Source organism: Scyliorhinus canicula, chromosome 20, assembly GCF_902713615.1.
Source record: "Scyliorhinus canicula chromosome 20, sScyCan1.1, whole genome shotgun sequence".
Classification (NCBI taxonomy): Eukaryota; Metazoa; Chordata; class Chondrichthyes; order Carcharhiniformes; family Scyliorhinidae; genus Scyliorhinus; species Scyliorhinus canicula.
In genome coordinates this window covers 23,957,580-23,973,524 of record NC_052165.1, presented here as the reverse complement: position 1 = coordinate 23,973,524, position 15,945 = coordinate 23,957,580, and the positions used below count along the sequence as shown (strand labels likewise).

Below are 15,945 nucleotides of genomic sequence, written 5' to 3'. Positions count from 1 at the left end.
CACTGTCAGAACAAGCAGTGGGTGTCAGAGTAGTTCTGTGAACTCACTCAGACAGGAGGTGGACAGAATTAAACTCTTAAATATCCGCCTTGTGCACCCACGGTGGGAAACTGTAGAAGTCGCAAGAAAAAAAAAACCGGGCAGGGGAGCATTTGCCAAACCCCGAGTAAAACTTGACTCAACTGTTTTAACATGTGTGTCCGAGCCAGCGGTCCAAAGCCACCGCTTTCTGTTTGGCCTGGAGAGATAGCAAGTACTTGATGATGCCGGGACGAGTGGCAAACGTGCTGAAGAAATTGAGTGGCGTTTGCAGCTTCTTTTACAGGTTGAAAAACTCATTTCTTCTCCACTGTTTTAAACCTGAGCGATTTCTGGGCAAGGGTTGGTGGGGGGTAGGAAGGGGGGGGGGGGGGGGGGGAGGTTGCTGCTGATGGTGGGGCGGTTTCCTGTCCTCCCAGTACCAAAAGCACACCTCGCTCTCTGTTTCAATTCCCCCCCACCCACCGCAGAGGCAATAATGGGTTGACACTTTAAACAAAAGACTGCATGTGCATCACACGTCTGAGTATAATCGTGTTCCATTTTTGCTCAGCGCTGTTCAAACGTTATTACTGCTCAACAAATGCAAACATGAAGAGGTGCCTAAACCACGTAATCTAGCGCCTGGGATGAGAATCAGACTTAGGGACCCTGACAATATAAAAAGGCAAAGCAGAATTTGGGACTGTATCTCCCCTGCCTCGATTCATCTTAGGCTATCTGGGGAGGAGGATACCAGACATACACAGGACTCGATAGCAAGCAACCAGGTTTTCAACTACCTTTCTTATTACGATTTATTTTTCTGATCCTGTTCATAGACTTCATTGACGTTTACGTTTTAACCAGATGACATGTTCCAATTGAGATGGAATTAGCCGGTTCAAATGTGTTTTACAAGATTGCAAGTTACTATTCGTCAACCAGTTACTATTTCATCTCAAATCTTTTTCACGGAGTTGAGCGTGAGCTGACAACTTAAAAGTGAGAATCGATGATTTATGATTGGAAATATTGTTGGCTTATCGGCTGCCTTATTGAGACGATAGTTTGACCAACTCCCAATGTGCTGTGCCCCAGTAAGCAGGGTCTTCAAACAAAAACATCTTTCTGCCCAGTCCCTTTCTGTTTAACTGAATCTCCCTTTTCTCTCTTGTCAGGTTGCAGAGGAGTGACAGCTGTTGCTTTCATGGTCTGCACTTTCCTCGGGAGTGTCACCCGGGAGCTTGGAGGACGATGATGTTTTGAACAATCGGCTTCGAAAGGTGCTCAGGCAGTGGGAATGGTGATTTGCCACCGCCAACACTGCCCACAGCAGCAGCCAGATCTTTCACTGGAGGAGTACTCCTTTTAAAACACTGAGAGCTAAAAACATCAGACAGCATGGACTTGCAGGAGAAGGCGGCACACGGAATGTGGTTTGCTACCTGATTTAAAGACCATTGTAGAGGTTCAGACCAACATTAAATGCAGTTAAAGACAACTTTCATTGACAGAAGATTGGATTTTGCTTCTCAATCAGTGCGAAGATCTGCTCTCCTTCAGCGCATCTGAATTAGACCCGCCTTCCTTGTAACCTGCATCGTTTTACAGACTAGCAGCAGAGTGTGTGATGGCTTTGGAGGATAAACGAGACAAGAGCATATCTTTCACGCAGATGGTAATTGAGGAAGACTCCATGAGGAATGGAAGGGGACTGTCTGATCAGTGGGCAGATTCTGTGGTGGTCAGACCCAGGACCACCGAAAGGCACATCACCGTGCACAGAAGGCTTGTATTGGGCTTCGCCATCTCCATCTTGGGTCTTATCATAGTCACCATCATTGCGGTGCTCCTGAGTGTCAAGTTTGAGGAGTGTGCTAACGAGGGCAGCAACAGGATGGGGAACATCACCGTGCACCCTGGGGCCAGGTTGAACCAGACCACAGAGAGCCTTAGCAGCAACCCCAGCCACAGCAAAACAGCTGGGAAACCCTGGACGCAGCTCAGGCTACCCAGTTCGCTCAAACCCTACCATTACGAGCTGAACATAACAGCTTTCATGGACAACTTCACTTTCACTGGGGAAGTCAGCATTTGGATGCGCTGCGTGAACTCGACCAAGTACATAGTGCTGCATGCAGACAAGCTGCCTGTTGAAGGGGCAGAAGTCACTGTAGCCAACAGCTCGGACCGCCTTGGGATTAGAAGATATTTCCTCTATCCACAGAACCAAGTTTTGGTGATTCTGTTGACCAGGGAGCTGAACGCACTGAAACGTTACACTGTCAAAATCAAATACAGTGCCAATATAACAGACGAGCTGCTAGGCTTCTTCCGCAGTTCCTATCTGGCAAATGGACAGAGAAAGTAAGTTCACCAAACGTTACGTAGTTTATGTGAACTTTGTGTCATTAGAGAATAATGAAAATGCCCAAAACAAGAATCGGGCTGTTGAGCAATTTCACCGCTTTAAGTTATATTGAAAAAAACGATTATTGTAACAGATTACAAAATCGCAGAAAACTCAAAAATGCTGACAATATATAATCAGACTATAAACAGCATGGTGATGTGTTGTTTGACCTAACATAGATCTTCGGGATAATGCATTTTCTCAGAGCCATTAGCAAGTTGAACATGTGAAGGGGTAGATTTATGGATGACCTTAAGTAGTGTTGAGTGTTATTTTTAAGATAGTTTAAAGTTACTTTAATTTTGAATGACTGTTATCAATAGAAATTATGCTTCAGTGCTTCATCGCTGTTAGACACACGGTTGGCAAGTTCTATCCCAAAGTCTTTGGGATTCATGTGGGGAAAATCCCCATATTCAGATTCATTGTGCATCAGTGGTGTGATACCAATTCGGTCAACTGAGGCTCTCTCCACTGATGCTGCCTGGGACCTGCTCAGCTTTCTGCTTTTATTTCAAACTTCCAGCATCCACAGTATTTTGCTTTTATTCATCCTGCATGGATTGGTTACAGGTTAATCGATAGGGAGGATGGCTATGCTTAGACAACAACCCCATTTTCATCCAATCAGTCTGATTGGAAAAGGGCAAACAACACATTGATTGTAATTCCCATGCTGTGAACATACTGCCACCAGGGGCCGCTGTTATCATGTCTGCTGATACCACAGAGTGTGGGGAAACCTAACTCCACAGACTTCACAGAGCTCTAGAAGCTCTGCCTCCTGGTAAATTTTCAAAAGAAAATCATTTCAAAGAATTCATGGAATAATTGTTTTTTTTCGGTCATCTGAAATTGAACCGTGATACATTCGGAATTTTGCTTTTCAAAGTAATGGATATTTTCTGAGTACTGACTGCGGAATAGGACACAATTGTGGCAACAGCAGTTTCTCCAGATGGTCCTGCTATTGATGCCAGTTTCTGATTGCTACAAAAAAACAGCAGTATTATACAGCAGATTTGGCATTGGCGTTAGTGTGAAAGATCAAATTAATTGTACTGTCTGAGACCCATTTGCAACTAGACTCAGGAGTGAATCACAGAGCCATTGTACCTTCTGAAGCAGTATGAATAGAAAACTGGCATCTAATGTACAGATATAAAATCTGCTCTTGCTGCTTCAAATCCAGCAGTAAAGTGAAAGTAAAGTCGCCATAGTCCCAGATGACCATCAGTTGCATTCCCCTTTGTCAAAGGGAGAGCTGACCGGCGGTGATTTAATCTGAGGATCACCACACCTCAGGCGAAGGGCAAGGTTGAGAAGGTGAAGCCTTCATAAATAACCTCAGCAGGTACAGCGATTGGACCCACGCTGCTTGCTTCGCTCTGCATCACGTACCAAATGTCCAGCCAACTGAGCTGAACTGGCCTGCTCAATTTCAGCAGTGCCATCCAGCAAACTGTATAAGCACAGGAGGTGTGCTGGCAGGCAACTGGTGACATAAAGAGTTGCTAAGTTATCAGGTTCGATTTCATTCCAATGTTACAGATAAGAATCGCTGCCAAGTTCCAATTTGTTCTGTAATTAGTCCAGCTACATGCACAGAATAGTCATTCTGGTTAGGTCCAAATTTTGGTGCGTACATCATCTGTCCATTTCAGAAAATTTCACAAGTGATTTTAAGTTAAGGAGAAAAGAGGAAATTACAGGTGGAGCTCAGCTGTGCTAATTTCTATGACAAATATTTGCACGGCGTTTAATTCCTGCATGACTGGATGGAATGAAAGTCTCAATTCTCTGTTGACCGAGAAGTTTATTGTTGGAATGGGTTTTGACAATCTCAACCCACTTCCTCGTGAATCTTTATTCATTCCATAAAGTTGTCTAGAATTCGACACGCTATAGCACAATTTCATAGGATCGGGTTGGCCATTCGGCCCCTCGAGCCTGCTCCGCCATTCAATAAGATCATGGCTGCTTGTGTTTGGAGTTCCACATTCCCATCTGTCCCTGATAATCTCTGATTCCCTTGCCTAACAAGAATCTATCTATCCCCACCTTAAAATAATTAAGTTACCCTGCCCCCACCACCTTCTGAGGCAGAGAAGTCAAAAGTCGCACAACCCCGAGGAAAATAAATATTCACCTCACCTCTGTCATTAAAGGGCGATTTAAATAATTTTAAAACAGTGCTCCTTAGTTCTGGCCTCATCAACAAGAGAATGCATCCTTTCCATGCACACCTTGTTGAGATTGTTCAGGATCCTTTATACTGTACTTCAATCAAATCACACCTCCCGCTTCTGAACTTCAGACACTAATTAGTATTAAAAATATCACCTTCTAACTCTGATAGGCTTTTGTGGTAACTTGAAAAATTCATACCGACACCTCAGTGTCATAGTTTAAATAGGAAGGGCTCACTTCAATAGATAATTGTTTGGAGAATGATATTAAAACACACATAACCCCGACAATAAGTAGTCGTGCTTTAATGAACATCACGATAATCTCGCAAAACACTTTAGAAGGTACAATACATTTTGAGGATGGGGACAATCGAGAGTCTTACTAGCCACCTGATTCGGTTACATTTGACATGTGAATCGATGGTATTTTTAAAAAATATATTTTTATTTGCCTCCTTTTTCACATTTTCTTCCCAAATTTACACCCACCAACAATAAACAATAAGCAGTAACGAATCCAGTGTCAATCCCCATATCAACAACAACAATCCCATCCTCCCACCAAACCCTCAAACAACAGCCCGCATGTTAACATAAACAAATAACACAAAGGAATCAGGAATCTCCCATAGTCACCATTAACACATACAGTCCCCAACCTTCCCAACCCACCCTCTAATGTTCGTGTTACCAATTCTTGAAAGTGCATAATGAACAATGCCCATCAATTGTAGAACCCGTCCATCCTTCCCCTCAGTTCAAACTTAATCTTCTCAAGAGTCAAGAATTCCAACAGGTCCCCCCGCCATGCCAGGGCACAGGGTGGAGAGGTTGCTCTCCATCCCAACAGGATCCACCTTCGGGCCATCAACGAGGGCAAGTCGGTGGTTGCAATAGGATATGCCAAAAATTGAAAAAATGTTTGACTTTGTAATCTTTTATGCAAAGGATGTCTCATTATCAGTGCAGGAAGGAAGTCCTACTTTTTTTGAAGAAAACTGAACAGTTTTTCTCATGTACCGGCCAACATTAATCCCATCGTCAACACCACTAAAACAGATTCATTGATCTTTTACTCATTTTCTGTCTGTGGGATCTTGCTATTTATAAATTGGCTGCAGTGTCTGCCTGTCTAGTGCCAGTGACCATATTTCAAAAGAACAACTCTTTGGTTGTGAAGCTCTGTAGACGACAAATTCACTGCATAAATGGAAGTTCTTTCTTTCAGGTGGGCAGCATTGGCTCCCATTCTCACTTTTACACAGAATGGGTGATTGACTCATATCTTCAAAGCTGGTGATGGAAGAATGCACTGATGGAGTGAAAACAGCACTTTGATCTGTCAGATATTTCCAAATTTTCAAACATTCAAACAAGTGAAATGGCCAATTAGCAAGAACACTTGTCTGTAATAATGAATTTGTTTATGTTAACATGCTTGTTAACATCCTGGGGGTTACCATTGGCTAGAAATTGAATTGGATTAGCCATGTAACTATTGTATGTACTTGAGCAGGTCAGAGGTTACGAATCTGTGGAGAGTAACTCACCTCCTGACTCCTCAAAGCCCATCCACCATTTACAGGGCACAAGTCAAGAGTTTAATGGAATATTCTCCACTTGCCTGGATATGTGTAGCTCAAACAGCATTCAAGAAGCTTGACACCATCCAGGACAAAGCAGCCCACTTGATTGGCATCCCTTCCACAAATATTCAATCCCTCCACCACTGACACACAGTGGCAGAAGTGTGTACCATCTGCAAGATGCATTGCAGAAACTCCCCAAAGCACTTTCCAAGCCAATTACCACTAGAAGGACAAGGTCAACAGAAAGTTCCCCTTCAAACTGCTCACCATTCTGATTTGGAAATATATCGCCGTTCCTTCACTGTCGCTGGGTCAAAATACTGTAACTCCCTCCCTAACAGCACCGTGTATATACCTACTGCAGCGGTTCAGAAAGGTAACTCACTACTACCTTCTCAAGGGCAATTAGGGATGGGCAATGAATGCTAGCCTAGCTAGCGACGGCCACATCCTGTGAATGAATTTTTAAAAATGGCCAAGTGCCAATTAAATGAATTGGAGCTTATTGTGAATCTGTGTAATGCACAACACTTGATCACTGAGAGTAGTATAGAATGTGCAAAATGCAATAGGGGATAGATGGTCCTACGAGGGAGATGAAGTAAGTAGCACTTCAAAGATTGAATGAAAAACAAATTGCACAATTCAAATGAATCCTATAATGCTGGAAATCTGATATAAAAACAGAAAGTGCTGGAAAAACTCAGCAGGTCAGACAGCATCTGTTTGTGATAGAAACAGGAGTTAATGGTTCAGGTTGACGACCTTTCGGTAGTTCATAAAGGTTAACTCTGTTCTCTATTCATAGATGCTGCCTGACCTGCTGAGTATTTCCAACATTTTCTCTTTTTATTTCCGGACACATTTCAGTCCTGTCCTTTTAGATATAACTTCATCCATTCCTGAGTGTGAACTCCCCGCAATGGTGAGGTTTTGGGGTTGGGTTTGTTTGGAGTTGACGATGACAGCAAAGGCCGACCGAGATCTTCAGTGACAGTGAGGTTGGGTTAGGTCCGACTCATGTTTGTAAGAGAGACAAGTTACCTATAGAGATGTGACTGCATTGCAGCATCTTTCATAGGTCTGCCACTCTGCACCAATTGTTCAAGTTTTGATGTCTTGATCACGGACAGATCTGCCGTGAGCAAATAGTTAAACTTCCTTTATCACAAAAGCTGTGTTTTCCAGAAAATCATTCCTGCACAAGACAATGTTTGCTGTGCCTCATTTTCCGTAACACCTAGGCATAGGATAAAGTAATATAGGCATTGGTTAATAATGAAAACATTGTTTATTTCTCACTTGGATCTATGCTCATGTATTTATTCATGTTTGAATTTGTGTTAGTGCAGAGAAGCAAATATGCAACATTATTGTTCTCTGCGGCAAAATATTTATATGCAAGCAAAGACCAAATTGCTTTTTGGGAAAAATTCTAGTCTCACATCATTTGTAAGTACAAATTAACCAATGTCTGTGTTCTTACAGCACGTCTTAATTTCCACTCCTTTTTTACCTTGGTGCATTAATGATATATAAATAGTGTGCATGGGGTTTCTTATTTATTTTTGTCTCATGTCGTGGGTAGGTTCTGTGGGGCTGACAATACAGCACCATATTATAGGAACAGGAGTAGGCCATTTAACCCAAAGAACCTGCTCCATCGTTCAATACGATCATGGCTGATCAGGCACTTCAATGCCTTTTACACCCACTATCCCATAACCCTTTACGTTAATGTTTTTTGTGTTATAATTTAGAGTACTCAATTATTTTTTTTTTCCCAATTAAGGGGCAATTTAGCATGGCCAATCCACCTATCCTGCACATCCTTGAGTTTTAGGGGTGAGAGCCACGCAAACATGGGAAGAATATGCAAACTCCACATGGACAGTGACCTGGGACCGGAATCGAACCCGGGTCCTTGGCGCTGTGAGGCAGCAGTGCTAACCACTGCGTCACCGTGCCGCCCCTTTACATTAATGTTAATCAGAAATCTATCAATCTCTATCTGAAACATACTTGAGCTACCCCGCAGAGGTAGAGAACGCTAAAGATTTACAACCCTCTGTGTAAAGAAAATTCTCCTCATCTTGATCCTAAATGGCTTCCCCCTTGTTTTGAAATTGTGTCCCCTGGTTCTAGACTCCCCAACCAAGGAAACCGTCTTGCCTGCACCGACCCTGTCTATTCCTTTAAGTATTTTGTAGAGAGATCACCTCTTCGAAACTAGAAAATACAGGCCCAGTTTGCCCAATCCCTCTTCATAAGACAGTTTCATCATCCCGGAATAAGCCTGGTGAAGATTTGTTCCAATCGCTCAGTGGCAATAATATCCTTTCTGAGGTAAGGGGACTAAAACTGCTCACAGTACTTCAGGTGCGGTCTAACTAAGCTTCTATACAATTGAAACAAGACCCCACTACTCCTGTACTCAAATCTTCTTGTGATAATGGCCTTCCTAATAGCTTTCTGCATGTTAGCCTTCAGTGACTTATGGACAAGGACATCCAGGACTTTTTTACATGTATACTTTCTAATTTCTTGCCAGTTAGGAAATACTCTGCACACCTGTTCCTTCTACCATAATGCGTAACCTCAATTGTTTCCACATAACGGGCGCGATCTAACAGAAATGTTTCTAAGTGTCATTTGTGGTGGGTTTTGCTGGGAATTTCCCGCCGGCTCTGTTGGCGGGTTCCCAACCACTATCTAACCACACTTTGTCACTTTTTTGGGCCTTGGGGAGTTTCTCCCCAGTCAAGCCCATGAGGTCTGGATAGATCTCATAAGGCACACTGGCTGCCAGGAAGCTCGTGGGATCTTCTCCCGGCATCTGAAGGCCGCATCGCGCTCCTGTTTGGGTGCAAAGTGGCCGGAAGATCACGCCCTATATTCCATCTGCCATGTTCTTGCCCACTCACTTAGTCTGTCCAAATCCTCCTGTAGCCACTTTACATTATCCTCACAAAACACATACCTGCCTCTCTTGATATCATCCGTGAACTTGGAAATATTACTTTTGGTGCCCACATCCAAATCATTGATTATATATTGCGAACGGGTTGGGCCCAAGTACTGATCTTTGCAGTATTCCACTAGCCACAGCCTGTCAATGCGAGAATGACCCGTTTATTCACATCCCCTCTTTTCTGCCAGTTATCCAATCCTTAATCTATGTCAGTATATTACCTACTATCCCATGTGCTTTTATTTTGCAAATAAATCAACGTCTTATGAGGGACCTTATCAAAAACCTTCTGAAAGTCCAAATATGATGGGCGGGATTCTTCATTGGCCGACGGCAAAATTGCGAAACGCGATTGGGCGGTGAATTGGTTCCGACGCTGAAATTGCGGCGGGCGCCTATTTGATATCTAATTGCGATTCTCGATCATCTCGACAGCAGCGCCAATGCCTTCTGAAATGCACGTACAGTAAATACTGTTTGCAAATCATTAGCAGGCTTGACCCAGTAATCTCCATGGCCTCCGCCTTTCTCCTTCTCTGATGTGTCGAGTTCCTGACAGTGCGGTTCATTTGTGCTTTTAAAAATCGTGAAACTGGTGTGGTGGCTGCTGAGGGAGAGGGAGGAGGGAAAGCGTCCAACACCGCCATAGTTTTCTGACAGTTGTGCCTCTCGCCGGGTGGGCGTCTGCCACGGCCGGGTGTGTAGCAGGGGGTGGCCAAGAGGTGGGCTGTGGGGTCGGGGTGGATGGACACGAACACCATTGCCATAGCCAGCAAGGCAGCCATGGAGCTGCGCATGCCGCTGACAGCCCACTGTGACCTTAGTGCCACGGTTCGTATGGGTCCCACCCCAGGACTTCACCCTGGGTGCCCTCTGGTCCCAGCTGACCCATCAGCTGTATGGACGCGCTCCAGCACAACCAGTGCCACCTTGTTGGCTGGGATGAGTGTGTGTGCGGATTGTAATGTATATGTCTGCGTTGGTTTCCTCCGTGTGCTCCGGTTCCCTCCCACAAGTCCCGAAAGACGTGTTGTTAGGTAGTTTGGACATTCTGAATTCTCCCTCTATGTACCTGAACAGGCGCCGGAATGTGGCAACTGGGAGCTTTTCACAGTAACTTCATTGCAGTGTTAATGTAAGCCTACTTATGATACTAATACTGCAGCTGGTCAACCTCCCAGATGTCAATGATGGACCCGGTGAATCCTCCACCGTTTCTCATTGGAATCGATTGTGTTCCACGTGGTGCCAGTGCTAGCCCCTTCACAGTAAAGGAATAGGTCCAGGTGTGGCACCAGTTTTCATGTCGAGAAAGTCCATGAATTCTGCGTTGGCGCAGGCCACTTAGGGCTGGATTCTCCGCTTTTGAGGCTATGAACGGAGTATGTGTCTAGTCTTATGACCAAAAAGCTGGCACCGCCGATGCTCCGCCAGGCGAGGGGCTAGCAGCCTCACCAGGTAAAGCCCCTCCCCCCCCCGGCTTTACCTGCAGATATGGACGGAGAATCGCCGGGTCCGTGGCTGTGCTCGCGCACTGCGGTGACCGACAGCAGTCGCGCTGTACAACATGGCACTGGCCTCGCGTGGATCTGGCCCGCCGGATAGTGGTCCCCTGTAACTCCACTCGCCACCCCCTGACCATCCCCCAAGCCCCTGCTGAAGCCCCACCGATCCCGGCCAGCAGAACTGCAGCCTCCATGCAAGGTCCCTGATAATTGTGAGCATATGCGTCCTATGCCGTTGGGAACAAAGAACAAAGAAAATGACAGCACAAGAACAGGCCCTTCGGCCCTCCCAGCCTGCGCTGATCCAGATCCTTTATCTAAACCTGTCGCCTATTTTCCAAGGATCTACTTCCCTCTGTTCCCCGCCCATTCATATACCTGTCTAGATGCATCTTAAATTATGCTATCGTGCCCGCTTCTACCACCTCGGCTGCCAAAGCGTTCCAGGCACCCTCTGCGTAAAAAACGTCCCACGCAGATCTCCCTTAAACATTTCCCCTCTCACCTTGAAATTGTGACCCCTTGTAATTGACACCCCCACTCTTGGAAAAAGCTTGTTGCTATCCACCCTGTCCATACCTCTCATAATTTTGTAGACCTCAATCAGGTTCCCCCCTCAACCTCCGTCTTTCCAACGAAAACAATGCTAATCTACTCAACCTTTCTTCATAGCTAGCACCCTCCATACCAGACAACATCCTGGTGAACCTCCTCTGCACCCTCTCTAAAGCATTCACATCCTTCTGGTAATGTGGTGACCAGAACTGCACGCAGTATTCCAAATGTAGCCTAACCAAAGTCATATACAACTGTAACATGATCTGCCGACTCTTGTACTCAATACCCCGTCTGATGAAGGCAAGCATGCTGTATGCCTTCTTGACCACTCTATTGACCTGTGTTGCCACCTTCAGGGTACAATGGACCTGAACTCCCAGATCTCTCTGTACATCAATTTTCCCCAGGACTCTTCTATTGACCGTATAGTCCGCTCTTGAATTATATCTTCCAAAATGAAGTCGGCCCATTGGGGTGGAGCATTGGGGCAGGGCCTCGGGTGACAATGGCCTGCGGCGTACTCACCAATGACACATTTTTGAGGGGTCAGAGCATCTGAAAAACGGCACCGCCTCCGATTTCGGCATAAAAACGGATTCTCCAACCAATTGTTGAGCGCGATTCCGGCATCGGCAATGGGAGAATCCCGCCCAAAGTCTCAGAAATGGAGACTCCTGCCTACTGTGTCCTTTGTCAATTTTCTTTGTAACATCTGTAAAAAACTCCAACAAGTTTATCAAACATGATTTCCCATTCGTACATCCATGCTGATTATGCCCAATCAGATCATAATTATCTAACTGTTGTCCATGCATCACATCCTTTATAATAGATACTAGCATTTCCCCTACTATCGATGTAAGGCTAACAGTTCCCTGTTTTTCTCTTCCTTTGCTAAATAGTGGGGTGTCAGCAGCTGCCTTCCAATCTTCAGGAACCATTCCAGAATTTGTAGCATTTTGGATGATGTTCACCAATGCATCTACATTCCCCATAGAAACCTCTTTCAACACTCAGAGATTCATAATATCAGGTCTCGGGGATTTATCAGCTTTCAGTCCCATCAATTTCTCCAATACATCCTACCTACTTATACTAATTTCCTTCAACTTCTCATTATCCCTAGTTCCTTGGATCCCTACAGCTGGGAGGTATCCTGAATCTTCCTTTGGGAATGATGTGGAGGTGCTGGCGTTGGACTGGGGTGAGCACCGTAAGAAGTCTTACAACACCAGGTTAAAGTCCAGCATGTTTGTTTCAAACACTAGCTTTCGGAGCACTGCTCCTTCATTCACCTGAGGAAGGAGCAGTGCTCTGAAAGCTAGTGTTTGAAACAAACATGTTGGATTTTAACCTGGTGTTGTAAGATTTCTTACTTCCTTAGTGAAAGCAGACATAAAGTAAAACCAGAATCATAGAAAATAGGAGCAGGAGTAGGCCTTTGGGCCTTCGAGCCTGCTCCACCATTCATGAGGATCATGGCTGATCATCCAACACAGTAACCTGTTCCCACTTTCACCTCATTTCCTTTGATCCCTTTAGCTCCAAGATTTATATCCAATCCTTATTGAAAACATACAGGGTGGGATTCTCCCGTCCTCCAGCTGCGTTTTCCTGCGCAGCGTGACCTTGGCGGTACCGGGAACCTCTGTTCTGGAAGCTGGCCAATAGGAATTCCCATTGAGGGCACCCCTACACCATCAGGAAACCTGCAGGCATGAGTGCGCAGCCGGCGGAGCGGAGGATCCGACAGCAGAGAATTCCGCCCACAATGTTTTGGCCTCAACTACTTCCTGTGGTAGCGACTTCCACAGGCTCACCACTCTCTGGGTGTAGAAACTTCTCCTCATCTCAGTCCAAAATGGTTTAGCTCATCTCCTTAAATTGTGACCCCCTACATCCTTCTGCATCTATCCTCTCTAGTTCTGTTCGAATTTTACAGGTTTCGATGCAATCCTCCCTCATTCTACTAAACTCCAGCATAAATTATCCTAACCGATTCAATCTCTCCTCATACATCTTTCCTGCCATCCCAGTAATTATTTACCTTCTCTGCCATTTCTCTATTCTCCAATATGAATTTTCTTGACTCTGCCTGTCATGGACCCACATTTGTTTTAGTCAGTTCCTTCCTTTTTACATACCTGCAGAAACTTTACAATCCGTTTTCATGTTTTTTTGCATTCACATTCTATTCTCCCTTTATCAGTTTCTTGGCATTCCTTTGCTATATTCTAAAAATCTCCCGACCCTCAGGTTTACTACTATTTCTGGCAACTTTATCAGCCTTTTCTCATAATCTATCCAATCCTAACTTTCTTTGGCAGCCATGTTTTTAAAAAATAAATTTAGAGTGCCCAATTCATTTTTGCCAATTAAGGGGCAATTTAGCATGGCCAATCCATCTATCCTGCACATCTTTGGGTTGTGGGGGGGGGGGGGGGACCTATGCAAACATGGGGAGAATGTGCAAACTCCACACGTACAGTGACCCAGAGCTGTGATCGAACCTGGGACCTCGGCGCCTTGAGACAGCAGTGCTAACCACTGCGCCACCGTGCTGCCCTGTTTGGCAGTCGTGGTTGACTGACGTTTTTGCACCTTGAAGGAATGTATGAGTGCTGTAAGCTATGTAAATACTTCTTTGAGGACTATCTATTGCCTATGCACAGTCATACCTGTTAATGTACTTTCCCAATGCACTTCAGTCAATTTTCCCTCATGTCTACATAATTTCCTTTATTCAGCTTTAAGATTCTGGCTTCAGTTGAGCTTCCTCATATTCAAATATAATGTAAAATTCTATTATATTGTGGTCCTTCATCGCAAAAGGTTCTTTTACAACAATATTGTTAATTAGCCCTTTTTGATTATATAAAACTAGATCTAGAAAAGCCTATCTTGTAGTTGGCTCCTCAACATACTGCTCTAGAAACCCATCCCTAACACACTACAGAAACTAATCTCCCTCAGCATTAGTGCTCACTTGGTTTAGCCAGTCTATATGCAGATTGAAGTCACCCATGATTACTGTGTTGCCCACGCTACATGCTTTTCTCATCTCCTGATTCTATATTACCATTCTCTGCGATTATATCAGTGTAAGTCCTGTTAAGATGTAACCCATCCAGGCAATACAGGTCCCGTCTGCCCCAGAAATGCTCCAATGCCTCACAAAGTCCCTCCTACACCATGTTTCCAGTCATGTATTTAATCGATCAATCCTCCTATTCTTATACTCACTAGCCCGTGGAACTGAGAGTAATCCTGAGATTACTGCTCGAGGTCCTGCTTTTTAATTTCCTTCCGAACTCACTGAAATCTGCTTTCAGGACTTCATCTCTCTTCCTACCTATGTCGCTGGTACCAATATGGACCACAACTTCTGGATGATTCCCCTACCCTGAAGGTTGAACTGCAGCCAGTATGTGATATCCTTGACCCTGGCACCAGGGAGGTAACACACCGTCCTGGAGTCATGTTTGCTGCCCATTTAATCCCCCACTATGGAATCCACTATCACTATTGCCCTTCCATTCTTGTTCCTCTCTTGTACAGCTGAGCTGTCCGTGGTATCACAGGCTTGGCTCTGTTTGCACTCCCGTGACAATGTACTGGAGACACCTCAAATCCTTGGAGAGATATCACCAATGCTGCCTCTGCAAAATCCTGCAAATCCATTGGCAGGATAGGTGTACCAACGTGAGCGTCCCCTCCCAGGCCAATATCCCCAATATCGAGGCACTGGTCACGCTCGACCAGCTGCGATGGGCAGGCCACAATGCCCGCATGTGCTCTACTCTGAGCTCTGCAATGGCAAGTGATCACTAGGAGGGCAGAGGAATAGCTACAAGGACACTCTGAAAGCCTCCCTAAATAAATGTAACATCCCTACTGACACGTGGGAATTGCTTGCTTTAGAACGCACGAACTGGGGAAAAGCATCCGTGAAGGCACCAACCACCTTGAGCGTTGTAGATTGGAGCATGTGCAGGCCAAGCGGAAACAGCAGAAGGAGAACGTCCCTTTTCTTTGTTGACATGGTAACATTCCTTCGTGTTCCAGCTTCTGCTCCACTGAGGAGCTGCCTGCTCTGTCTGGTAAGGCAATGACAGGATCCAACATGGCTGCCGCCCGCTTTTGTCTGTGGTGTCAGGCAGGCTGCTCCCACCCATTGGAGGCACTTGGCACGACTAATAGAGTGCCGAGGTTGCTTCTTGTCCAATTCACGCATTAACGTTAAAAAAAAACATTGTGAGAGCGGATTCCTGAATCCGATTTGAAAATCCAGCCCAATAGTTCGAAGCCATTCCACATTAGAATAGTGCGTACACTGTGTTGCACTAGACTTATTGGGCGCGATTCTCCGGACTCACGACGGGTCGGAGAATAGCGGGCGTCGGAAATTTTTACGGCGACGCTGTTCCGACACCCTCCCGCTATTCTCCGAACCCCGCAAATTGTCGGAGTCGCGTTTCCCGACAAACGCCTCCTTCCCGCCCCTGACACGACCAGAATCGCCACTGAGAGCCCCCCCGCTATTCACCGGCCCGGATGGGCCGAAGTCCCGACGTCATGGCGCCCTGTTTGGACGTCGTGAAACACACCTGCTTTTTAAATTCGTCAACCAGTCGGCCTGGCTGACGACTGCTTGGATGAGGTCAGGGCACCACTCAGCGCACCGCTCAGCGCACCG

The 15,945-nt window shown here is 45.4% G+C and overlaps 1 protein-coding gene across 1 annotated transcript in view; it reads left to right on the top strand.

Moving 5' to 3' along the window:
- The first annotated feature begins 1,325 nt into the window (after positions 1-1,325).
- The window catches only part of LOC119954896 (thyrotropin-releasing hormone-degrading ectoenzyme-like), a 136,139-nt gene continuing 121,519 nt past the window's right edge, over positions 1,326-15,945 (top strand). The window contains exon 1 of the mRNA XM_038780529.1: positions 1,326-2,388. Coding sequence (XP_038636457.1) covers positions 1,652-2,388 — 737 coding nt within the window. The 5' untranslated portion in view covers positions 1,326-1,651. The remainder of the gene's footprint in view (positions 2,389-15,945) is intronic.